General features: G+C 44.1%; 1 protein-coding gene across 5 annotated transcripts in view; it reads right to left on the bottom strand.

The window, feature by feature from the left end:
- BRPF1 (bromodomain and PHD finger containing 1) overlaps positions 1-16,449 on the bottom strand; it is a 39,746-nt gene extending 23,297 nt beyond the window's left edge. For all 5 annotated transcript variants that reach the window (XM_067463413.1, XM_067463416.1, XM_067463415.1 and 2 more), the window contains exons 1-4: positions 16,182-16,449; positions 7,884-8,496; positions 5,342-6,301; positions 124-322 (exon numbers count right to left, since the gene is read on the bottom strand). In XM_067463413.1, coding sequence (XP_067319514.1) covers positions 124-322; positions 5,342-6,301; positions 7,884-8,482 — 1,758 coding nt within the window. In that variant the 5' untranslated portion in view covers positions 8,483-8,496; positions 16,182-16,449. The remainder of the gene's footprint in view (positions 1-123; positions 323-5,341; positions 6,302-7,883; positions 8,497-16,181) is intronic.
- Positions 16,450-16,842: the final 393 nt, after the last annotated feature.

The following is a 16,842-nucleotide window of genomic DNA, read 5'->3' as shown; positions in this document are numbered from 1 at the left end:
CATGCTCCTTCAGTCCACCCAATAAAGCAGATAGGCCATGTTGAACCCTGCCTCTTGGCCACAGTCTCCTAGTGAACCCTCCTTGCTCTTCCCCAACTCATTTAAATGCAAATGAGGTCATACCTGCTCAGTCTTGGACACAGGCGGAGGAGGAGCTGGCCGACTTTGCTCACAATTCCTGTGTGACTGCAGGTGAGTCTGGAGCCGGCGTAGCAAGGGAACACCATTGCGGGACTGCCTCTTCAGGGTCCAGTAGCTGTGCAGCCTCTGCATGAACTGGCTCTTCCTTTGCATGGTCAAGCGGTTGGTAATCTTACTGAGCCTAGAGGGAAGAAGGAATGAGGTCAGCTATACCACCTCACAAGAAATGTAAGACGTTGGGCCCAGATTCCCTCTTGTCAACATGCTCAGCCATTTGTGGGAATTATAATCTAAAGATAACAGGCTCTGTGTTTATAAGGGAAATAGAAAATTGCCTTATACCAGTTGTCAGACGATTAGACCACATAGCCCAGCATAAGAAGCCATGTTGTTTGGAGAATTTGGGAAGCTGTAGACAAAATAAGTGATTTCACCAAATTCTATATAGCAGTTCTTATATTCTTAAATATTTATATACTTAAAGATAAGTGGAGTTTTTCAGCCCTTTTTTTCAGCTGAAAAAGCCTCCCTTGGATTATAATGGGGTCAAGGCTGGGCAGCGGAGCCTGAAGGTCATTGCTTGCCAAGTCAATCCCGACCGGGACCGCCTCCCACCTGGAAACCAATGCCCTCACTGTGGGAGAAGATGCAGATCAAGAATAGGGCTCCACAGCCACCTACGGATCCACCCGCAGGTTACCACTCTTGGAGGACCATCATCCTCGGACTACGAGGGCCTTCTCGGTGGTGGCCCCTCACCTGTGGAATGCACTCCCGGGGGAGATTAGGTCATCAACATCCCTCCTTGCTTTCAGAAGGAAGCTAAAAACCTGGATGTGGGACCAGGCCTTCGGGTAAGCTGGCAGATGGACAAGTAAGTAACCTTGCAATATATGATATATTTCTCCCTCCTCTTATCTCCCTTAACAGTATGATTTCTTTTCCAGTCAAAAGGGAGAGAAGGAGGGAAAGGAGATATATTTCATGTTCTCTTTGTTTGTATGGCTCTCTTTCAAGCCTGCCCAATTTCCTGGCTTTTTTGTATTAACTTTATATGTGCATTTTTGTTCCCTTTCCCCTGTAAGCCTTTGCAATCCCTATGTATCTATATATCTATATCTGTATCCATCTATCTATCTATCTATCTATTTTTGGATTACTTGTTGTGTGATTTGGGCATCTAATTGTGCCTTCCCTGTAAGCCGCCCTGAGTCCCCCTCGGGGTGAGAAGGGCGGGGTATAAGTGAAATAAATAAATAAATAAATATCTGTACACACTAATTTTATATATGAATTTTCCCCTTATGAGTTTGCAGGTCTTTGCAAATCCTATATACATATAGATTTCCATGTACCTGTATATCTGTATCTACATGTATACATTATTTTTATACATGAATCTCCCCACACATGTTTGCAAGTCTCTGAAAATCCTATATAGATATAGATAAATATATAGAGATACCTATATATCCGTATATCTGTATGTGTGTGTGTGTGTGTGTGTGTATAATTTTATAAATGAATTTTCCCCTCACATGTCTGCAAGTACATGGAGAAAAATGCATATATAGAGAGAGGATTTGCAAACATTTCAGGGGGAAATGCATATGTGAAATTAGTGCCATATATTTATTTATTTATGGCATTTGTAGCCTGCCTTTTTCAGCCTTACGGCGACTCAAGGCGGCTCACAGAATTAGCAAATTTGCTGCCATACATTCATAAAAATACAGTTAAAACCATTCTACTCAACATTAAACATAATTATAGATCTATATTTAGCTCTGCATTGTTTATATAGGTATTGAATGTTTGCCTGTTACTATAATGGAAGCCGGCCTGATTCCCTATGGGGAGATAGGGTGGGATACAAATCAAGTTTTTAAAAATATTATTATTATTATTATTATTATTATTATTATTATTATTATGTTATTGTTGATACCATATTGGTTTTGTTTACCCTACTTTTCCACTTACAGAGCTAGTTTACTGTTTTTCTTTGAAATACAGTAAATATTCAAAAACATTTAACCTACTGATGGCTCAATGTAATTTTATTGGTATCTATTTTTATTTTGAAATTTAACAGTAGCTGCTGTATTTCCCATCCTAGGCTTATGAGAAATATCGTGCACAAAATCACCCTCGGGCTATGTGCATAAGGGGTATATGAAACATATATGAATTTTATGTTTGGACAGGTCCCATCTCCAAGATATCTCACTATATATAAGCAAATATTTTAAAATTTGAAAAATATATGAAATACAGAACACTTCTAGTCCCATAGGGCACTCATTCTGAAGAGTCAGAGTTCTTCAGCTTGGGATATGCTAAGATATGTTAGCAAACCTAAACTTTCTTAAATCCACCCTCTCAGTCACAGGTAATGAATTTAGCTTAAGGAGAAAAAACTGCTTAAAGGCATCTGTAACTTAAAAGAACAAAATTACTGTGACCATGTTTGTGAATCCCGGTTTCACAAGCAATAAGTTGAATCTCTGCTTGCAGAAACTAAAATATGACACTATCAAAGCTCTGTAAGGTTATATTTCATCGACTATGAATGTGAAAACAGTGGAGAAAAAGGGTTTCCAATCTCCAAGCTAGTTTTGTATTATGTTTACATACGCAGCCAAGCTACACGGGGATGGGAAATTCACAAGGAGGACAAGAAGTTAATGGCCTTCCCCTGGGGATGTGGCAGCATCTTAAGAGGAAATCCTCACTACAGGGCTGATTTCCTGCCCTCAACTGCCAGGACTGTGGAAACAACTCACTGTAGGAAATAAAACTTAATATTTTGAAAAGAAATATTTAACCTGGCATATTTGCTGCTGAGCATAAGACATAATATTGTAAGGTTAAGCCAAATGCAACATGATATTTATATTTAGGTACTATAGGAAGTAGCCTTAGTCTTACTGCCGAACTCTTTCTTTCAAAGCCATACTTAATCAATGTGCAAAGGCATGTTTTTTCATTTATTATTATTATTATTATTATTATTATTATTATTATGTTGAACCATCTCTGGGATGGAGAAAAAGTAGTTGGTAGCATAAGCTCTTAAGATGTTATCTCAAGACAATATTAATAAACCGATATGGAAACCCACTCCAATCTGTTCCCAAAATGTTATTCTGCCCTGATTTGTGCACATCCTGAGCCTCCCATCTTGAAACCAGAGCATGTAGGCCTTCTGAAATTATGCTTGTGGCAGGGATGTAGCAATATATATATATAGAGAGAGGGGAGGCGAGGGTTGAAACTTTTTCTTTTAGTGAATGACAAAGAGTAGTTCCATAACACAAAATAATTTAAATGCCCATACATATTATCAATATTTTAGAAACAACATAAAATACCTTTAATCTGGTACCTAATTATTCAAAATGACGTGATAATTTAGGAGAAATTAATGTATATAACACAGTTGTTATATACCTGGAAACATCTTAGCGTGTATTTAAACTTAAAATTTTCTTATGGAATTTTTTTGGGATTTCAATCCCCCAAATGGATGAAGCTTGGCATAAGACGAAAGCACAGCCCTAAAAGACACCACCAGGATAGTCACCATAATTAATATAAGTAATATAATGAAGATTTATTTTTAATCTGTGTGTATTAAATAGCCTGCAGCTCCACCCGTCAACCACCCCCACCAAGTCTGGTCTCCTTCATGAGGGCCTTCAAATCCCTCCCCCCCATGTTTTAGGCCAGGGGTCCTCAAACTTTTTAAACAGAGGACCAGGTCACAATCCCTCAAACTGTTGGAAGGCTGGATTATAATTTGAAAAAAAATGAATTAATTTCTATGCATCCTGCACTTATCTTATTTGTAGTGCAAAAAACATTTTAAAACATTACAATAATTAAAATGAAAAAACAATTGAAACAAATATAAACTTATTAGTATTTTGGTGGGAAGTGTGGGCCTGCTTTTGGCTGATGAGATAGGATTGTTGTTGCTGTTGTGTGCTTTCAGGAAGTTTCAGACAGGTTGACCCTGAGCAAGGGCTGGATAAATAACCTTGGAGGGCCGTATCCTGCCCCTGGGCCTTAGTTTGAGGACCCCTGTTCTAGGCTTTGCCTGCCAGATATGGATGGGCCAACTTGGTTGCTTCCACTCTATTGGCTATTGCTGCAAGTTTTTTTTCGTTTAAGGAGCAACTTGAGAAACTAATGACAGTGTGAATAAATTGTCACAATTAGCTTGAGATAGTGCTTGTAGTTGTGGAGGAACTTGTTTAATTTTTGCTTCTCATAGACTTAGCATGGGAATTAGGTTAACCAGTTAAAATTCATGTGTAAACCAGGTTTTGTTTTTCAACTGGAAACATTGCGGGGGGGATTTAACCTCTAAGTCCTCCCCCCCCCCCCCCGGCTACAGCCCTTCTTGTGTGAACACAATAATAATGAACATGAACTATCACCTAGAAATATGAGTGCCATGGCTTAAACATGGGTGCTATGGTACAGTGCTAAGCCCAGAAGGAAACTCCACACAACTGTGAAGTGTACCTTGCATGGGCCAATTTCTCTCTTAATTCACTTTGCCCTATAAGTTATGGCATAACTCCACCACGTTCTCTGGAAGAAGACAGGATACTAATGCAGCAAACAAATAGGACATTATATCTTACTTGAATACTCTTAATTGCAAACCTCATTACTACAAAGGTGATAGGAGGGGAAGCTTGGAGTTTGGAAGAGATTTTCTATTTTTTTACCTTAACTCTCAGAATCCTCCCAACTAGCATAAATGACAATATGCACATTTGAGAGTTGTAGCCTTATGAGCTCTTGTTCAACCCAAGACATTTTCCAGGTTCTGAAAATTTTATCTCTGCAACCATGTAACTGTCCTTAGTTTTCCTTCCCAGGCATATCAGATTTTTTTTTTCCGTGTCAGGAGTGACTTGAGAAACTGCAAGTTGCTTCTGGTGTGAGAGAATTGCATGACCATTGCCAAGGGGACGCCCAGATGTTTTACCATCCTGTGGGAGGCTTCTCTCATGTCCCCGCATGAGAAGCTGGAGTGGACAGACGGGAGCTTACCCCGCTCCCCGTGTTCAAACCGGTAACCTTTCAGTCAGCAGTCCTGCTGGCACAAGTGTTTAACCCATTGCGCCACCGGAGGCTCCATATCAAATAAAAATGTGGAGATGGAGGAAAGATCTCAACTTACCTGTGGGGAGGAATGCAGGGTACCGACACCACTGGGGCAGCCGCTCTTTTCTCTGCCAGGATCTTCCTTGCCTTCTTCATCTTGATCCGGGACTTTGCCTTGGCCTTTTTCACCTTCTCTGAGCTCCACCCTTTCCCATCCTCCTCCTCTTCCTCCTCCTCTTCCTCCCCTTCACTGTGGGAGAGGGCAGGCAGGCGTCGCATGGAGCCGGGCGGTGTGTGGATGTCACAGTACGCTGTCTTGCGGACGCTGAAGGAGGTGCCATTGGCCCCTGTCTCCCGGACGGGCTCCATTTTCATGTACAACCCAGCCTGCTGAGCGCAGGTAACATGGAAGGCAGTGTAGCAGTTAGCTTTGTGGCACTGGATACAGGCCCCCGAACCTCGCTGCTTGCAAATATAGCAGGTCAATTTCCAACGGGCTGGTGGGATATGCTCTATGCTGTCAATGGGTTCCAGGAAGACTGTGTTGGCAAAGCAGACCTCTGGAATCCAGAGGGCGCACACCACATGAGCCCACCGCCCATCATCTGTCTGTTTGAAAGCACCTCCTTTGTTTGGGCAAAGGGCACAGTCCACAGCCCGGGAAGGCGACTGCAGGCAGCGACGGCACAGCCACTGGCCCTCTGGGATGTAGGGGACACCATAGCACTCCTGATGCACTGCCAGGTTGCACATATCGCAGAAGAGAATGACGTTGCTATTCTGACATTCCCCGTCATTGCAGATGCAGCAGACGGCATCCTCATCCACCAAGGCGTTGGGGTCTCCCTTGTTGTGGCTCTCAAAGTAGGACTCCTTTTCCAGACGGTCCATCAGGTACTCAAAGATCTCCTGTGGAATAGGGCTGACCCCTTCCGTCTTCCGGCGCTCATTCATAATGTCCAGCCAGATATAATCTTCCTCATCCATATCATATTCAACTTCTTCATCCAGCTCTTCTGCTGACTTCTCAATGTATCTTGGAGGTAAGAGAGGATGGGGAAAGTTAAACATAGCTGGCATGGACCGAGCATTAGCCAAGGAGACCTGATCTTTATGCTAGACACAGAGAGATTGGACAGCCAAAGGGGATGCCAATCACTGCTGCATTTCCTTTTGCAATTGCTGGGGACCACAAACGCACCAGGAAGAATGCACTATTAAAAACATTTCTTGTTGACTCCAACCAAAAGCCTTTTTAAGTCCTATCTACATAAAACTTACCTTAGTTGTGGACCCCCATTTATAACTGCAGGCCTGCCAAATTTCAAAACAATTCACCAATCTACTGATTTTTTAAAGAATTGTTTTAAGTTTTAAGCATATCATTTTTAAAAATAAGGCAACTGCACGAGAGTGTTCTGGGAATTGTAGTTGCCAGTAGTTTCCATTCTCAGCCAATCAGAGCATGGACACCACCAGGCTTTTGATTGGCTGAGAAACACAGAGAGAGAAAGAAAACTTCAACTCCCATCATGCTCCAAGAGGAACTTTCAATAGCCACCCTATGCTAGTGTCACTGGGAAAGCGAGTTCTAAGGCTCGTCTCAGGAGGAGGGAACTTTCCAAGAAAAAAATGGAGGAGGCTTCTTCTGCTGGGGATAGAAAAAGACGCCACAGATCCCCCTGCCTCAGGTATTTTGTGGACTTAACTCTTTTGGAAAATATTTTCTCTGTGAGTTCATTTCACTTGTCTTTTCATCTCTCTCTTCCCTTTTCTGTTTTTGAAAATTACAACTACAATTTTTTTCACTACAATGTTTTTCACAATGATTTGCGCCCAACTCTAATACTGTATACCAGATACTGTACAGTATCTAATACCAGATACTGTAGGCTATATTTCAGAGGAAGGAACTAGTACAATCTCCTTTAAGTATTCTATGTCCAAGAAAACCCAATAAATTCAAAGGATCACCAAAGGTTAACAGGCGACTTTTAAGACACAAAGCTACACAAGTCAAGGGGAATGAGAGACAGAGATGGAGTTAGCAACCAACACTATTTTCTTTTCTCTTGTACCTGCTGCTAAAAGAATTTGTAGTCATGGATGAAAATATCACAACACGTTCCCTTCCCAAGGTGATAATGTTTTCAATCATGTCTTCGTTTTATTTAACAGATAGGTAGATACTGCAAACACCAAATTGTAGTTGTGGTTATTATCACAATAACCAAACTGGAACTAGATGGGAGTACCAGAGTCTCCATGGGAAGGAAGTATAGATACAAACACACACTTAAAACACTATCCTCAGGAACCGTTCTCCAAATTCAAAACACAGCAAGTTAAATCACACCACAAAATTACCTGAGTCTACACAGATATATTTCAGAATTTGGAAGAGTTTCTGTTTATTTCAGCTCCCTGAAATTCCAAGCCAGCATGGATCCCATTCATGTTGTCTTATTAATCCCAGAAAAAGGAGGACGAAGAGGATGAGGAGGAGGAAGAAGGAGAACAAGGAGAAAAAGGAGAAGGAGGAGAAGGAAAAAGAGGAGGAAAAGGAAGAAGTAGAAAAAAAACCATTCCGAACCCTGGATTTCCCTCATGGCCGATACCTGTAATAGGAGGTGGGGCGAGGCGGTGCATCAGGCGTGTCCTGGTCCAGCTCACGGTACACAGCCTCTGGAAGCTTGGGCGTGTTGCCAGCTGAGGCACTGTGGTGGTGGTGGTGATTGGAGTCCTTGCGCTTCTCCTTGTTCTTGTGTTTGCCAGCTTTGGGGGCCACTGAGGGCGTTTCCGTGTTCTCTTTGTTGCTGTTGTTCTCCGGAGCCTCCTCGGGAGCCTCATCATCCTCCGAGACAACATCCAGGTTGTCAAAGATGCTGATCCGATGAACCCGGCCATGCAAGTCCACCTCCACCATGCGCTGGGCCTGTGCATAGGTCATGACTTCACGGCCCGGTGACTGAGAAGTCTCGGAAGGGCTGGGTGATTGTTTGTTGGCCACACGCCCGTGCCTGCCTTTCTTCTTGTGCTTGCGCAGAGGAGTATTCTGTGGTGGCGGTGGGTTGTCATGGTCGTAGTGGTATAGGTGGTACTCAATGCCACTGTAGCTCTTGTAGATCTTGCGGCAGGTGTCGACAGGACATTCGTAGGGAGGCTTGGTGGCCCGCAGGTTATGACAGAATGTCTTCACATCAAAGTCTACCCCCATGGTGTCTCTTGGGTCTGTAGGAAAGAAGAAATTCAGAGAATGGGGATACGAAGGTTACCACACCACCCACACCTAGTAATTTATTCCTCAGATCATTTTACACATGAATGGTGATGGAGGAACACAGGACTGAAACACCAGATTACTGGTTTGTTATAACAGAATCTATTTCTCCTCTTCAAATGATTTAATACAACTGACACTACAAAGATAATATACCAATCCCAAATAGCAAAAACAACAGAGTCAGCCTAGGCAACACATCAGAGGTGGCTGCACAACATTGTGGAAGAATCCTTATTTTGTTTTTAAACAGGCATTAGTCCCATCTTCTCTCTTCTGGCGCACTGTTGAATAATGCAACCAGAAAAGCAGATGACAGGGACAGTATAAGAGAGAAGCAGGAGGATAGTTCTTTAAAGCTATCTCTTGCTCACAATGTACTGCCTACAAAAAAGCTTTTGAAGCAAGAACAGGGACCAGAAGAGCATTTGGCTTTTACCTTGCTTCTTCATATGCCTTTCTTCTTCTTCTTCTTCTTTTTTTTTTAAAACCCTTTTAAAAAAAACTGCTATCTTTGTGATTTCATGGCATTTATTCCATCGCCATCCTCCCCTTCTATTCCATCTAATGCAAACTGAAAGCTCTCTCAAAAGGGAACCTTCACACTTATATGTTCGGATCACTGCATGGCACACCACAGCAACTGCTCTGTGTGTAACAGCAATAGCGATCAAGTCAAGATGGGCAAGTATTTCTGTTTGGGAATATTAGCCCCACCTTGATTAACCATTAAACTCCTCTCTTATTGATTGTGGCATGGTCATATCTATGCATGGTCTGCTAACATCCCTATGTGCACTACAATGTATTTCACACAGAGCTGGCCTTGGAGACGTCTCAGAAAGTTCTACTGCTTGGAAATAAAGCAGCTGGACTGATCAAATTAAACATAACTCATGAGTCTTTGGATTGTACATGTCAATTTCCAGGTATGTGTCAAAGGTATTGCTTCTCACTTTTAAAGCACAGGATCCAGGTGCCTGAAGGACTGTTTCAATTCCATGAACTACATAAGCCCTTTCCTTGACCCCCTATTCCTCTGATCATACTATAGAAGGCTACCCACACCACATATTGTTCATGCTATCCACATGCTTTCTTCATCCCAGAGAGGTAGCATTGCAAATCTAAAGAGGGTGGGGTGGGAAGAAAAGTGGAAGGCTTGCCCATAACTCTCTTATACACAATAATATTCATACAATCCTAGAGCTGGAATAGGCCACAAGGGCCATCCAGTTCAACTCCCTGCAACAAAGAAATACATAATTGAAGTCCTTCTGACAGATATGACATCCAGCATCTATTTAAAAATTTCCAGAGGAGTCCCCACCACACTCCCTCGAAGTATTCCTGTTGAACTGCAATTACCAGGAGAAAGTCCTGCCTGATGTTTAGATGGAATATCTTTTTGTGTAGCTTGTGCTCTGTATCCCAGACTCTAAAGCAACAGAAAGCAAGCCTTGTCCCTTCTCATTACTCCACCCCACAGAACCCCATTAGCTGTGTAGGGAACAGACATTTAAGGAGAAGTGACACAACCACAGTGAAAACTGAACACTCACCCCAAGGTTTTTGAACTGCAATTCCAGAAGCCCTAACCAACATATGCAATGGTGAGGAATGCTGGGAAATGGAGTTTAGCAATATCTAGAGGGTCAAACAATTCTTACCACAGAACAGACAGAAGAAGATGCCAGCTTATTGCTATAAGATGCCAATCTTGCTTCTCATTTTCCAGTGCAGAAGGAAGAGCAGCTAAGGAAGGAAGATCAGGCTAATCACATCGCACTCATTTTTTACCTCTTTGGAACTTGCTGATCAGACCAGAAATGATGGATCTCAGAGGAGAGATGACAATCTACTGCTCATGCAAAGCCCGCACACTATCTCCCTCATCAGATCTTGTCCCCAAGGTGTACAGCAAACTCCAACAAAGAGAGGGCAGACCTCAGTGCCCCTACTGGATGACTCTCTGGTTCCCGTGGCTATGCAACAAATGGCAAGGTACTATTTCCAAGAAGAAACAGGACTACGGTAAAGGGAAATAGAAGAACACAGTTCATTGCCATTTTTTGTTCATGCTAAGCCTGTCATACTGCTTCTGTCATCCTGTGGCATGTCACTACCATATGCAGCAGAGGGAACCACAATTTAGGCAGAGTATGGTTAGGCAACTCATTTGGCACTGAGCTCCATATCACTACAGGAATCAGACTCTATGGGAAAGAAGACCCAAGGTTGCTATGTGCAATCCACTAGCTCTTGTATGTGCTAATCACACATTAACTTTCTCACTGCAGAAGAACCAGTAAGTGTCGGGAACTGGAGGGGGAAAGTTAAAGGTATCTCCCTGTACGTCCCGCTTCAGAGTTTGAAATTGTCCGGGGAGGCACTGCTCTCGATCCCGCCTTCTTTACAAACGTGTTTGGCGGGGACGAGAGATAGGGCCTTCTCGGTGGTGGCCCCCCACCTGTGGAAGGTCACCTCCATCCCTCCTTTCCTTTAGGAAGAAATTCAAAATATGGTTTTGGGACCAGGCATTTGGGTAACAGGCTTGACCTCAATTACAATGTTTTAGAATGGACTATGAACAGGTTTTGGACTGGGTCATTGGTTGCTGAATCGGACTCGGATATGGCAATATGGTTGATAGTAATGTTTTAAATTGATTTTAACCTAATTGTGTTTTTGTATGTGATGGCATCGAATTGTTGCCATTTTAAGTTGCCCTGAGCCCTCCCTTGAGGGATTGAGAAGGGTGGGATAGAAATGTTTGAAATAAAATAAAATAAAATAAAATAAATAAAGAGCATATCGAAATATGTTAATAAAATAATTTGATGCTGTAGAATAATGTGCACAAAATGTACATCAAAATGCTGGGGTTAAGGACACAATACCGCCATAAAAGTGAAAAACTGCAAAAAAAAATTTGTGTCAGCAGCGACTTGAGAAACTGCAAGTCGATTCTGCTATGAGAGAATTGGCAGTCTGCAAGAATGTTGCTCAAGGGACGCCCAGGTGTTTTGGATGTTTTTACCATTCTGTGGGAGGCTTCTCTCATGTCCCCATATGGGGAGCTGGACCTGACAAAGGGAGCTCTCCCCAGATTTGAACCGCTGACCTAGTGGTCAGCAGTCCTTGCCAGCACAAGGTTTTAACTCATTGCGCTACCGGGGACTGCAAAATAAGAATGCCATATTGAACCTGAGAGAACTCTTTTTGAGGAAACTCTAAGTCATCAAGCATAACTCTATAGTCAACTTCTGCTGGTAGACCTAGAAAGTTTTAGAGATGTAGGTTCTTTAGGGATCTGTAGGTCCTTCAACATGACTATCATCTATAACTATAATGAACTTCTGGCAGAGGTTGACTTGCCATACTTGGAGGATCTAGAGAGTCCTACAGAGAACATTTTAATCAATTCTATAAATAATCAAATATGCAAAAGTCAAATCCACAAATGTAGAGGGTTGACTGTAAAAGTCGTCTTTAAGGTGCTAGTTTTGTTGCAATGTCCTAATTTGGTACCTGCCATCAAATCTACCCATGGTACTCTTGACTTATGCTAACTCCTACACAGCTTTGTGACACTTTCTTGCTTGGGTAAGTTGTAAAACATAGGAGAGCTACAGTAGGCTTTGTGCAAGCTCCATACTACTTTCCTCATCACACATTTGCGGTTCGCCTTAAAGCTGTTGGTACAATCAAGGAAGAAGGTGGGCGTCTGTCAGGCTGCCCATAAATCACACAGTGCTTCTCCCATCTCCATAGCATGCCTAGGTTGTGCAGCGAACAGAAATCAGAGGAGAGTGGAGAAAGGAGATGCCAGAGAGATGTCAAGCAACATACTACCACTCCTTGCTAGTATAATGCTACAGTACTTAGGATAAGATCAATTTATTTTGCTGGCTGAGGCAAAGAACAAGATTGTTATACCCCTTGTTTCCATGTACTGAAGTCAACTAAAGGCAGCTAAATTAGACTTTGCCGTGGCGATATATTAGCACAGTGGTTCTCAACCTGGGGTCCCCAGATGTTTTTGGCCTTCAACTCCCAGAAATCCTTACAGCTGGTAAACTGGCTGGGATTCCTGGGAGTTGTAGGCCAAAACATCTGGGGACCCACAGGTTGAGAACCACTGTATTAGCATCTTCCACCACACTGAAAATAGCAAGTCAACTTAGGGGATGTGGCACCAGCTATGTGGCACATGAAGGACGGTGAAAATGAATCACAGAATAATACAATTGAATGAGACCCCAAGGGGCATCCAGCCCAACTCTATTCTGCCATGCAGGTACATACAATCAGAGCATTCCCGACAGATGGCCATCCAGCATCTGCTTAAAAGCCTCCAGAGAAGGAGAACCCACCGCTCTATGAGGGAGCATATTCCACTACTGAACCATTCTTACTGTCAGAAAGACCTTCCTAATGTTTAGATGGAAACTCTCTTCTTGCAATTAACAACGATCATGGGGTTTAATAGGAATGTCAGGGAAGGTACCTCACTGAATTCCCTCACTCAGAGGACATCTCATGTTGTGGTGGCTGCTATAAAAGGCATAACAGATGGCACCCGCATCTCACGCCGCAGCCTTCACCTTCTGTTTACACAGGAAGTAGGAAAGGCAAGGAAGGACAGGACCTGGGAACTAAATATCAGGCTACAATCCAGCAAGGTTCATTCTACACTCACAGACCTCACTTGACTTTGTGCCCGGAGAGCAGGTGGCAATAAGCTGCCAAGTTACCCTGCCCAAATATCGCCTCGTGAGCCACCCCTCTACTTTTGCAGGAAAGAAGGAGAATGGAGCAGGGGCATGTGTACAATGTAGATTGGATGCAATTTGGCACTGCTCTAACCACCATGGCTCCTGTCATGGAGTGAGGCTGCTTCCCTCTTTGGCAGACAGGGATAAAAAGACTTTGCAAAGCTCTATGGAATTGTAGGATTTGGTGAGGCATAGAAAGCTAAAGATCTTGTAAACTTAGAACTCCCAGGATTCTACCACACTGAGCCATGACAGTTAAAGCAGTATCAACTTTAATTCTGACACACATGCCTCCTACATACTGGGCAACCAATTGGGGTGAAGGAGGGATGGCAGGACTATCAAGCCACCCCTTCCTCTATACCAGGCCTGGGCAAACTTCAGCCCTCCAACTCCCACAGTTCCTAACAGTTGGTGGACTGATCTAAACATAGTAGAATGAATGCAGTTTGGGACCCCTTTAACTGCTGTGGCTCAATGCTATGCAATCATGGGATTTGTAGTTTTTTGAGGAATCAGCTCTCTTTGGCAGAGAAAACAGAAGACCTTGTAAACGAGGCATGGCAAACTTGGGCTCTCCAGGTGTTTTGGACTTCAACTCCCACAATTTCTAACTGATGCCTGTTGTAAATGAACAGCTCCCATGCTTCTCTAGCATTTAGCCAGGGCAATGAAAGTGGTGTCAAACAACTAATTCAACATTACAGATGCCACCCTCAGTCTCTATTCTCTCTGGCTCCATTCCCCATTGTTCTGCAGAATGAGTGGCCACTTGACACCACTTCAACTCAAGGCAGTAGGGTCCTCCCAGCTGTAGTTTCACAAGGTCTTTAGTCTTCTTGGCTGGGCCCTCACCAAACTACAACTCACAGGATCCCACAGCCTTAAGCCAGGGCAGTTAAAGCAGTGCCAAACTGCATTCATTCTGTAATATAGATGTGTACCTGATGTCAGCACGGCTGGCAGGAACAAACTACAACTCCCAGGATGCCATAGCCTTGAGCAGTGGCAGTTAAAGCAGTGCCAAGCTGCATTCATTCTGTAATATAGATGCGCCTGAGGTCAGCACTGCTGCCAGAAACAAACTACAACTTCCAGGATCCCACAGCCTTGAGCCAGGGCAGTTAAAGCAATGCCAAACTGCATTCATTCTGTAATATAGATGTGTGCCTGAAGTCAACACTGCTGCCAGGAACAAACTACAACTCCCAGGATGTCATAGCCTTGAGCAGTGGCAGTTAAAGCTGCGCCAAACTGCATTCATTCTTTAATATAGGTGCGCTTGAAGTCTGCACTGTTGCCAGGGACAAACTTCAACTCCCTGGACTCCCTAGCTTTGAGCTGGGGCAGTTAAAGTGGTGCGAAACTCCATTCATTCTGTAACATAGATGTATGCCTGAAGTCAGCACTGTTGCCAGGAACAAACAGCAACTCCCAAGATCCCACTGACTTGAGCAGTGGCAGTTAAATTGAATTAATTCTGTAATATAGATGTGTGCCTGAAACTGCATTCATTCTGTAATATATATGTGCCTGAAGTCAGCACTGCTGCCAGGAACAAACTACAACTCCCAAGATCCCAATGACTTGAGCAGTGGCAATTAAATTGAATTAATTCTGTAATATAGATGCGCCTTAAATTAGTACTGCTGCCAGGAACACACTACAACTCCCTGGACTCCCTAGCCTTGGGCCAGGGCAGTTAAAGCGGTGCCAAACTGCATTCATTCTGGAACATAGATGTGTGTCTGAAGTCAGCACTGCTGCCAGGAACAAACTACAACTCCCAAGATCCCATTGACTTGAGCAGGGGCAGTTAAACTGAATTAATTCTGTAATATAGATGTGTGCCTGAAACTGCATTCATTCTGTAATATAGATGCGCCTGAAGTCAGCACTGCTGCCAGGAACAAACTACAACTCCCAAGATCCCACTGACTTGAGCAGTGACAGTTAAAGCGGCGCCAAACCGCATTCATTCTGTAATATAGATGTGTACCTGAAGTCAGCACTGCTGTCAGGAACAAACTACAACTCCCAGGATCCCACTTCCTTGAGCCAGGGCAGTTAAAGCGGCGCCAAACTGCATTAATTCTGTAATATAGATGTGTGCCTGAAGTCAGCACTGCTGCCAGGAACAAACTACAACTCCCAAGATCCCACTTCATTGAGCCAGGGCAGTTAAAGCAGTGCCAAACTGCATTCATTCTGTAACATAGATGTGTGCCTGAAGTCAGCACTGCTGCCAAGAACAAACCACAACTTCCAGGATGCCACTTCCTTGAGCCAGGGCAGTTAAAGCGGCGCCAAACTGCATTCATTCTGTAATATAGATGTGCCTTAAATCAGTACTGCTGCCAGGAACAAACTACAACTCCCTGGACTCCCTAGCTTTGAGCTGGGGCAGTTAAAGCGGTGCCAAACCGCATTAATTCTGTAATATAGATGTGTGCCTGAAGTCAGCACTGCTGCCAGGAACAAACAACAACTCCCAAGATCCCACTGACTTCAGCAGTGGCAGTTAAACTGAATTAATTCTGTAATATAGATGTGTGCCTGAAACTGCATTCATTCTGTAATATAGATGCGCCTGAAGTCAACACTGCTGCCTGGAACAAACTACAACTCCCAAGACTCCACAGCCTTGAGCAGGGGCAGTTTAAAGCGGTGCCAAACCGTTTTAACCGCACAGGGTGGCTGCGCCCCCCTTTCTCGTGTGGATCTGAGGCAAGAAAGAGTAGGCCGCAACCGCCGAACCCCGTGAATCCTCCACCCAGCCTTAATATCCCCTCCAAGGCGGAGGCCCGTTTTGCCTCCCGCAGGCCCTCTTCCCCTCCGTCCCCGGCTCCCCTCCTCACCCGAAGCGACTTAGGCCTCAGGCCTGCGGGGGCTGTGAGGCGGCTGCAGCGTGGCGTCGGCAGCCGCCATGGGCCCCAACCCGGACAATGGAGGAGGAGGAGAAAGAGGAGAAGGCGAGGGACGAGGGCGGCCAGGCTCCAGCTTCTTCTCCTTCTTCTTCTCCTCGTCCTTCTGATTTTTCAGTGTCGGCCAGCAGAAGAACCAGCAGCAGCAGCAACAGAGAGAGAGGCAGCTCCTGCGCGGGGAGGCCCCGCTGGGTAAAGCGGCTCCTTGGCAACCGCACTTTCGACACCCAGGAGCAGGCATATTCGGAATTTGACCCCATTCACAGGTTTATTTTAACACTTATTTAAATCCATTTGAATATTAATCCCTTTTGTTTTTCTCTGGAGTGAAAAGAAAGTTCACTTGGTGAGAACGTGAGACGAATCTGCTCGCGGGAATGGCAAGGCTAGGCCCAAACGAAGGAAGGGGAGGGAGAAGGAGGCAGAGCTGGGTTAGAGTGCATCTCTCTCTTCCAGGCACGGGCAGACTTGGGCCCTCCAGGTGTTTTGGACTTCAACTCCCACAATTCCTAGCACCAGGAAGGCCCAAGTTTGCCCATGCCTGATCTGCACTGTATCCTGGGAGTTGTAGTTTGGTGAGGCAGTAGCTACAAGG

Source organism: Anolis sagrei, chromosome 2 (assembly GCF_037176765.1).
Source record: "Anolis sagrei isolate rAnoSag1 chromosome 2, rAnoSag1.mat, whole genome shotgun sequence".
Classification (NCBI taxonomy): domain Eukaryota; kingdom Metazoa; phylum Chordata; class Lepidosauria; order Squamata; family Dactyloidae; genus Anolis; species Anolis sagrei.
This window is presented reverse-complemented; position numbering and strand designations above follow the sequence as displayed.